Raw genomic sequence first — 9,425 nt, forward strand, 5'->3', positions numbered from 1 at the left:
TATCCCTCTGAAGTTGGGAAGAATCGCATGTAAAAGGATGATTCCTTTAATGTCTAGTGTCTGCCATTAGTTTTCACAGGTTCCAAATGTTTGCTATAGGTGTAGAGCCATCCTTAAGACTACATAGAGATGGAAGCTTAGTCATTTTATATTAGCCTCTTAGGTCAGGCTTCATCCTCATTTTCCTGGAGTCCTACATTCTCAGATACAGACTGTAGAAGGAATTGGAGTTAAAAGCTGTGCCTATTTCTTGCCAGCTCACCCAGCCAACCTGTGACCATCCGTGATTTCATAGAGCCTCCTTGGCAGTGAAAAACCAGTTATCACATTTAGGCTTTATCCCCAGACAGACTTGTGCCAACAAGTGCCTTGGCCCCTGCACCCACAATTCTCAGCTTCCTTCCTTGCCCTCCTCTCCCTTTCTCCAACACCTAACACTTTCTACCATGTGGAAAGATAAGTCTCTCAGAACTTTGAAAGCCAGAAGGCTTATCTCAGATCTGTTACAGCCTACGGGGCTTTCTGGTGTAGAGTTTACTTTGGGAACCTGTTTATCAGGCCAGGAACAGTGTTGCAATGGCCTGTACCCCACAGCCACAGGTCCAACCCTTGTTAGCCAGGCCATCCCAGAAGTGTTTTCAGGCAGGCTGGGCCTAGGCTCAGGTGTGCATTGTGGAAAGCAGGTCCTAATTTTACGTGTAGAGGAAGAAATTTGATTTAGCACACTCCAGTTTTGAGGGTGTTGGACACAAATGAATGGGGAGGGGTAACAGGCACACTGGGATGCTGGACCTGATAGCCCTTTTAGTCTGGAGGGCGCTTATCTTCTCTCTTCTGCAGCTTGCAGCTCCTCCCGGGGCCGGTTGGAAATTACGTTGGTAGCCACCATCCCCTGCCCTTCGTAGGGCCTCAGGAAACGGGAGTGTGAGGCTCCTAGAGGGCCGCACACAGCGGGCCTCTAAGCGTTCCCCCAATGCAGCAGCCGCACCGCTTCCATTAAGCCTTTAGGTGCTGCCCAAGACCTGCCTACAGTAACGTGGGCACCAAAGCTACGCTCACCTATCTGCGGAGCCCAGGCCTTGCCCAGCCCTGCTCGCCCCCTCCCCCCACCAGGCTCACACAAGCTCTGTGACTAAGTTTATTGGCGGCCCAGAGGGGCGAAGGCACCGCGGGGGGAGGGGACTCGGCCCCGGACATGCAGGGGGCGGAGAGAGCCCTGGAGGGTGGGGCCAGCCCCGCGGCTTTATCCGCGTTATATCCCAGCCCTGAAATAAATAGTATATACAGCTGTGGGCCGAGGAGAGAGAGGGAGGCCAGCTTGCTGGAGTGGCGAGGGAGATCCCAGGGTCCCGAGCCCCTTCACAGGTCTGAGCAGCGCTCCTGTTTGCTGTAATGGTCGAACTGGTTCTTCCAGTGCACCATGTAGGAGCTCCAGCGGTGGAACTCCGCCTTCCATTGGCGTTCCGCCTCATCCAGGCTGTCTGCGGGGCGGCCGGTGGCCGTGGCACACGGGGGTGGGGAAGACATTGGAGGGGAGTGGAGCGAGAGGAAGGAACAGGACACAGGATGAAAGCGGAAGAGATGCAACAGAAGGACGAATGGCCGGGACGGTGATGAAGGTGACAGGGGCGGCAGAGGACGAGGGAGGAGAAAAAGAAGAGACAGTTGAGAAAGAACAGTCCTGTCAAGGGCGGGGCGGTGGAGTCGGAACGCGCAGGAGACCCTCAGCCTCCCCTCCATATTATGCGAAGGATGCGAAGGATTATTCTAGAAAAAATATTTGCCTTTTTCACGTAAACAACAAACTGGGCAAGGGGCGTGTCCCTGGGAGGGGTGTCCCTGGGAGGGGTGTCCCTGAAGTGTCCAATCTGGGGCTCTCCCTCCGCCGAGAGCTGTCGCGGGGAGGGAAGGGCGCTGACACCGGGGCCCCTCCCTTGGGCCGCTCCGGAGAGTCGCAGTAACCCGGGCCCCGGCCCGGGGAGGGGGTGACGGGTGTGTTATCGAAGCAACAAGAGGAGGAGCGGGAGGAGGACATAGCGGCCAGGCCTGCGCCCTGGGGCAGCCCCACCTCCGGCCGGGCACTGGGCATCCCTGACTAGGAAGGGGAGGGGGAAGAAGAGAGTGGGTTACACCCTGATGGGGTGAGATATGGGGCAGCCGGGCGGGCTCCCCTCCCCAGGCTCCGCACCCTTCCCGGCACCCACCATCACCACTCAGCCCGCCCAACCTGCTGCCCGGCCTGCCTGCGCCCCCCGCCCTAGGTCCCGCCCCCGAGTGGTCTCCCCAGTCCCCTCCTAGGCAGCCGCTTACCCGTGGCGCTGAGCAACTTGGGCAGGAATCGATTCCAGAAGGCGCAGGCCTGCGCGCGGAGCCCTCGCCGTACTTCCAGAGGCCGCAGGTTGAGGCTTACGTATTGCTGAGCCCCCGCCGTGTAGGGAGGCCAGCGCGGGGCTTCGCGCTCCCGGGGCTCGTTGGGGTCGCTGGGGAAGGGCGAGGGCAGGATCAGACCCAGGTCTGCCAGGAGCTGCGTCTCCCCCGCTTCCCGTCTGTGCTTGACCCTACCTGTTCCCATAGCATCCTCATTTCCCTCATATGTTCTGCCCAGCACACATTTGCCTCCTAATGCTTATTGACCGACTGCTGCTACCTATTCTCCTCTCTCCTCTCCCCTCCCCCCCTCAAAGAGAGGCTTTGGATCTGCAATCGGAGGATCTGTGTTCAAATCCCATTTCTGCCACATCATCTATGTGGGCTTGAGCAGCTCCCCTGGGCTTCAGTCACTTTATCTCTAAAATGAGGTGGTTGGACCTTCCAGTTCCAGATCCTTTGGTCTCCCCATCTCTTCTCCCTCCTCATATTTCTCCCATTGTCTCCCTCATCTCAGCCATTTTTTCCCATCTTTTCCAGTTTGACAGTCATCTTTCTCTTTCATTACTTTCACCCCTTTTCACTTCTCATCTTTTTGCCTATCTCCCCTCCTCCATCCCCAGTTACCCCTTTATTATTAATAATCTTCTTCCCTCAGTCTCCTTATTTTTCTCTCTCTTTGCCTGTTCCTCATCTGAATCTTATAAATATTCCATCACTCTCCCAACCCTACTGACCCAGTACGGGCGAAGTTGGCCCAGTATCTCATCAGGCGCCGGGCTAGGATTCTTTCAGCGCCAGTGTAGTTGAGTGTTGGTTCAAGGGGAAGGCCAAAGATAAATTCAATCTCATAGCCATGGGGAACACCCATCCAGAGGGGCCAGGACAACGTAGAGGCTCGATGGTCAAAGACGTAGGCATAAACTCGGGCACCTTGTGCAGCAAGTCCTCCTGCTAGCTGGGCCACAGGACATACCACATTGTGGTCACCCACAACATCACCCAAGGCCTCACGAAGTCGTGCAGGGTCATCAGGATGTAGCCAGTCGGTGTAATGCAGAACCACAGCCTCTGCTGCCAGCTCACTTGCTTGAGGGACCCCAACCTGCACTCCAGCCAGGAACTGGGCCCGATTGATCAGAGACTCATTGTCTTTGCTGAAGCCTGGGGCCCCATAGACCAGGAAATAGGAGCCTTCATCCTGTACTACACCTACCAGCACCTGGGAAAAATAGGACAAAGAGTAGAGACAAAAAAAAAAAGTCAGGTACAGAGAGATAGCTACACAGAAAAACAGGAACCGAGAGGGGGCAGAGATGAAAAGAGAGATCAGGGCAGATAGCAATGAAGAGTCCAAGACAGGCAGACAGGACAAATACAGAGAATGAAAGAGAAAATTTGTAAGATTGGGGAGAAAAAGAAGACACACATTTGTAAGATTGGATAAGATTGGGGAAAAAAGAAATACATTGACTTTGATTCCTTTCTTTTCCTTCCCCACTAAGCTATTTTTGGGTCTAAGTATGCTTAGGGGTAGGCCAAGTGAAATAAGAGGTGAAAGAGGATTTCTGAATTTGGGGGTTTAATGAATGCAGAAACCTGCAGAAACCACAATTACCTGCAGGCCATGAAAGTCCCCAGCATTGATGAGAGCCTCAGGAGTGTCACTGAGGAAGTCTCCATCCACAACAGGAACAAAGGAGAATCTGAAGACACTCTGTTGGGGCAGCACCTGCCATTCCTGGTCCACAAGGTCCTGGGCTGGACGGGTCCTCAGGCAGACCACCAGCTCAGTGTCATTGCTGCCAGTGGGACAGCCCACCAACTGGGCCAGCAGGGTGGCTCGTCTACGAGCCTCACCTGCCCCCACAGTGGCCCAGGGTCCATTGGGAGCCCCACTTTGCAACACTGCCCGATGGAACAGGCCACGGCTTGGAGGTGAAAGCAGATGCATGCCTACGGAGGCAGCTCCAGCGCTTTCCCCAAAGAGTGTCACTGACCTTGGGTCCCCTCCGAAGGCTGCCACATTGTCCTGCACCCACTGCATTGCCAAACGCTGGTCTAGCAGCCCCATGTTGCCTGGTGCCTCCCGGCTCCCTGGCAGTGCCAGGAAGCCAAAGGCACCAACTCGGTAATTCATGGAAACAAGCACAGTGCCCTCAACCCTGGCTAGGAATCGTCCATCGTAAACATCAAGGGAGGAGGCCCCACTGTAAAAGCCACCCCCATAGATCCAGACCAGGACTGGTGCAGGAACCACTGGTCGAGGAGAGGGTGTCCACACATTAAGATATAGGCAGTCCTCACTTAACTCCCGGTTAGGGTTCCACATCTCAGACCCTTGGAAACCTGGATACAGGTTGTCCACATATTGGTAGCAGACATGCTGAAAGGATGTAGCATCTAAGACCCCTTTCCATGCCCGTTTGGGTTCTGGAGGCAAGAAGCGCCTAGGTCCCACTGGGGGCTCAGCAAAGGGGATACCCAGAAAGGCAGAAACAGGGCCCCCTGGGGCACTAAGGTGAATCCCACGAAGTTTGCCCTCCTTTACTGTCACCAGCAGGTCAGGATCTTCAATGGTTTCAGCCTCTATTCCCCTGCTCAGGAGGAAGAGGAGAAGGAGAAGGGGTGAAGGACTATGGAGAAGCAGTAGAGACTGTCCAATGGCCATCCTGGTGCCTGCAAGGGTAAAGAGGGACAGGAGGTGAGATGACCAAGGAGGGAGGAGGGGGAAGAGACAGGAAGCAAGGAGATTAGGACTTTGATGCAGTAGTTATCATAAAGAGGAGGGGCAAGCTGATAGAGACAGAGAAAGTCCCAGAGACAAAGCCCTTTGCATGGTGCTCCGAAGGTCTAGATACCATCCTCTTTGGGTTGTGTGAACTGAGATGAGGCTGTGGAGGGATGATGTGGCACCCAAAGCAACAGTCCACCCAGGGTGGGGCCACAGAGAAGTTGGAGACCAAGAAGAGAGAGAAAGAATTCTCATGGAATTGTCCTTGGGTCAGGAGTTCTGGGGTTGGGCGGGGAACCTGCCTCAAACTGCCTCCTATCCTTACCCTGACCTGTTCTGGTCCCATCCCCTGGCACAGAGGCCTAGTTCTGTGCCGGTTGCTGTCAGCAGCTCTGCTCTTCCCCAGAACCAGCTGCCCTCGGTGACCCGCTCCCCCCTTTTCCGCCCTCCCCACCTCCCCAATATTGTGCGCTGGGACTGCAGTTCCAGTGTCCAGCCAGCGAGGGTCAGCAGCCACTGACAAAAGTGCGTCCTCCTACTTCCCCCTACCCGCCCCTCATCTCTCCTCACCCGCTCCCATGCCCCCCACCTCCAACCCAGGAGCGGAGCAGCGGGGTGGGGGAATCCTCGGCTTTTGGCAAGGGCACAAGGGTTAGGAGTCTGAAGAGGGCATGGGACACTCAGGTTACTAAGGAGTCCAGTGGTCCCCAGATCCGGGAGGGGGGGGTAGGTGTTGGGGAAAGAGGAACGGACGGCCAGCCGGCCTCTATTTTGGGGACAGCAGCTGCTACTGTTCCGGTATTTCCAACCAGGGATCAAAATTCCCCAGATCAGGACGGAAATCCCCCCCACCCCCCACCCCCTGCCGCCGCTGTCCTCTGAAGCCTTCAGGATCCCCCGTGAGGTTCTGAGCCTCGGCGGTGGGGCGGGGGTAGCAGGAGAGGAGGATTAACTAGGAAACACGAGGAAAGGGGATAATTATAACCCGGGGCTTCCGCTGACACTCCCCCCTCCCCAAACCCTCCCCCCCAGCAGTAAAATAGAGATGGATTTCCCTTGGGGGCGGGGACGCAGGGAACCCTGAAGGAATCAGGAGACTGGGGGAAAGGAAGCTGGAGATACTGGGGTTGGGGGTCCCGGGAGTCCTCATTGCAGTCCCGACCCCACCCCAGGGACCTAATAGACATGAGATAAAATGGCCTTGGGAGGTGGCGGCTTCTCAAGAATTGCAGGGGCAATGGAAAGACTAGAGCGTCCGCCGGGGAGCGAAGGTGAAGTATGTGCAGGTCTTTGGGAGGCAGGGAGGGGCGTTGAATTTACTCCCCCTCTCCCAAGGCCGGTGCGTCTGGGATTCTATGTGATGGGGGAAGAAGGGCTATAGGCCTGGCGTGGTGGGTGGGTTTGTGTGAGTTGGAGGGGTTGTGTGTGTTGGGGGAGGGGGGTTGTGTGTTGAGGTAAAGGGCTGGCGGGGGATGTACGAGGGGTCTATGGGGGCCTAAGGATGCGCGCACACACCCGAGTTGCGCCTTCCCAGATGTTTCAGAGTCACTGGATGGGAGATGACGGAGAAGACCAGACTGGGGGCCGGGGTCTTACCTGGGCCGGGCAGGCTGGGAGCAGGAGGCGGAGGAGCTTTCCCAACGCAGGCTAAGCCGGCTCTGACAGCCGCCGCCGCCTCCTCCCCGCCCCCAGCCTCTGGCACACACACCCCCTCCGGGGCCGCTTGGGCTCCAGCTCCCCCGCCCATCTCTCCCCCCTCCCCTCCCCTCTGTGAGAGACCGAGAGACATACTTAGACACACTTACTTACAGTGACAGAGACACTGACACACAGGGTGGGGTAGACCCAGTTATGGAGATAGACGTGACACCGACACAAATGATAGAACACAATTACACAGATACACTGATAAAGATAATTTTCAGTGATAGATTCACATGGACACATACTGACACAGTGAAAGACACACAGTATGTCAGCCGTGCATATATTGACACGCAGTGTGGCAGAGATGCAGACACAGTAATAAACACACCGAAACATAGTGTTAGACAGTTCCACCCCCACCTTCCTCCAACACGTACACAGGCACTTGAAGCTGGGGCAGAGCAACCGGAGTCCAGTCTAGAGAGCGGAAAAACTCAGAACTGGGAGACGTCTGCCTATCCGTTCTGTCTATCCACACAACCTATATTCTCCTCGCTGGGTCAGCAGGAGTGCGGGCCTTTCTATCCCAACCCCCTAATTCTCAGCTTCCCTAGGGTGAGATGGGGTCTATGTGCAGGAGAGGGACCTTGGGCTGGAATATCTTGAGGGCGGAGAAGACTATTGAAAGACCGAGCTGAGGAAATCCGTGGAGGAGGGATGAGGATGGACATTGGGGAAGAACCAGAAAAAGAGTTACGAGGACTGCTTAGTAGGACTGGGGTGGGGATCGGGGGTCTCAACCCCACCCAACATTGGAAACCTCTGGAGACTCCTGAGACTGAAGGCTTAGGTTCCCCAAGAACGTGTGCGTTGGAGGAGGGGAGGGAATGTTCTCGGACCCTGGTCACCAATCAGAAACCGGCTGGTCCATGACATCACCAGAATGGGTAGTCATTGGCCAATGCCACCGGCAGTTGATGGGATCGGTCCTTTCGTGATCGTGACTACTTCTCCTCCCTCACCCCCCGGTTCATCTCTCTCACCCCCAGACTCTCCCCCGCCCCAACCTCCCCGCATTTTTCAACCAACAGAAGCCATTCGAAGTCCCCGGGGGTAGGGGAGGGTGGAACATCCTATCGCCCCGGGGGTCCCACTAGAGTCTAGATGACGCCTCTTCGTCAGTCATGCCATCACCAATGTACCCCCCAACCCCCACATATCTCGGCATGGGGCAGCACGCAGACTACTTGTGTTGGAGGGAGAGACTACATTGGTGGGTTAGTCCCTGTGGGTCCAACTTGTTCCCAAGAGGCTCTAGAATAGGACCGTAGTAGGCTCGATCATCCATCCACACATACTGCAGGTGTCCCTGCAGGTATCTGGGGTTTTGTCAGTCACTTCACACCTAGGCTGCCATTCCCGAGTCGGCCCCAACGTTTCTTCCCTTTGGCAATCTCAGTACCCTCAAGGTGGATGCAGTGGGGGCGGGGAGAACGAGAGTTGGGGAAAGGAGGCATGGCTCTCTGGACCAGGGGGAAAGGGTCTAAGGCAAGCCTTGTTCTCTGCCTCTTGCTCCTCCCAGCCTGAGAACCCTCTAAGCTGGTCCCTCTTGCTCCTTCAAAAGTGGGGACCTCCTCCCTAGCCTCCTTTCCTGTATTCCCTTGTTGGCCATTCTGGCTCCAGGCTGAGCTCTCTGCCACCCCCGCCCTTGCCTAATCTAGTTAGAAACTCCGGGTAATGAGTCCAGGCAACTCTCCAGAGGGTTAACCCAGGCCTGTGACTGTTTTTCGTCTTAGATATCACATCCTATCCCTTCTCCAACCTTTCCAGGCGTCCGACCCTGGGGTCCGCCTTCTGGACATGCCCAATTGTAGGGTCTTAGTCGCAGCTCAGCTCTGCGCACCCCCCACCCCCACGCCAACTCCCACCTTGAGCTCAAAGATGCATCTTCACTCCCAGCCCTGAATTTCCCCATCCTCCCTTGCAAGGCTGTGGAGACCTCCAGGTGGCGCCAGGGACTCACAGTACGCTGGGTGTGTTGGAGGCGGGGGGGGGGGGGGGGGGGCGGGGGGGGGGGGGGGGGCGCGGGGAACTCCAAGACTTGAAGGTTCGATCTTCGATCTCCTCCTTTTCTCCTCCTCCTGTTCGCTGTTGCTCACCTCCTGAGGGACAGTGGCTGGTGCTGAAGGGAGGGGAAAGAGATCACAAGATTTAGAGATGGGAAGGATTTTAGAGGTCATCTAGTCAGTCAATTTAAAGATTAAGAAACTGGGGCACAGAGAAGTTGAGCGATTTGCCTAAGGTCCAGGATTGGAATCCAGGGTCCTCTTTTTACTGCAACATAGACTGCTTCACCCCTTAGGAACATGATAATTATAATTTCGATCATTTATTGAAATTATCATTACTTGGGTGATAAAACTAAATTTTGAATGAGAAAATATTGAGAACTGAGAAATTGAGAATGAGAAAAAATGAGAAGGGTGTAGAGGAAAGAGGCCACAGATTTGCTGTTAATTAATTGTGTGACTTTAGTCAAGTTCTCAAGCCTCAGTTTTCTCTTCTATAAAATAAGGAGGTTGGACTAGATGAGCTCCAGGTTCCCATCCCAGGCATTCTGCCTGAGTAAATCAATGTGACTTTAGTGACCTGGGGCTGATATCCACTTTAGGGGGAA

At 55.4% G+C, this 9,425-nt stretch overlaps 1 protein-coding gene across 1 annotated transcript; it reads right to left on the reverse strand.

The window, feature by feature from the left end:
- Positions 1–1,125: 1,125 nt before the first annotated feature.
- On the reverse strand, positions 1,126–6,748 carry ACHE (acetylcholinesterase (Cartwright blood group)). Its single transcript, XM_027843798.1, has 5 exons — positions 6,698–6,748; positions 3,986–5,046; positions 3,105–3,589; positions 2,311–2,480; positions 1,126–1,481 (listed from the first exon to the last, which is right to left on the reverse strand). The coding sequence occupies exons 2-5, from the start codon at positions 5,036–5,038 to the stop codon at positions 1,360–1,362; spliced, it is 1,830 nt and encodes a 609-aa protein (XP_027699599.1). The 5' UTR covers positions 5,039–5,046; positions 6,698–6,748; the 3' UTR covers positions 1,126–1,359.
- Between the last annotated feature and the right edge of the window lie 2,677 nt (positions 6,749–9,425).

The sequence above is a fragment of the Vombatus ursinus genome, unplaced genomic scaffold, assembly GCF_900497805.2.
Source record: "Vombatus ursinus unplaced genomic scaffold, bare-nosed wombat genome assembly UNPS02005197.1, whole genome shotgun sequence".
Lineage (NCBI taxonomy): Eukaryota > Metazoa > Chordata > Mammalia > Diprotodontia > Vombatidae > Vombatus > Vombatus ursinus.

Excerpts from the sequence above, each read along its gene's own strand:
- ACHE (XM_027843798.1), bottom strand. The coding sequence starts at position 5,038 with ATGGCCATTGGACAGTCTCTACTGCTTCTCCATAGTCCTTCACCCCTT. Across the intron at positions 2,481-3,104 it reads GCCAACTTCGCCCGTACTGG|CGACCCCAACGAGCCCCGGG; the intron begins GTCAGTAGGGTT and ends GCCCTTCCCCAG. Across the intron at positions 1,482-2,310 it reads CAAGTTGCTCAGCGCCACGG|ACAGCCTGGATGAGGCGGAA; the intron begins GTAAGCGGCTGC and ends GCCGCCCCGCAG.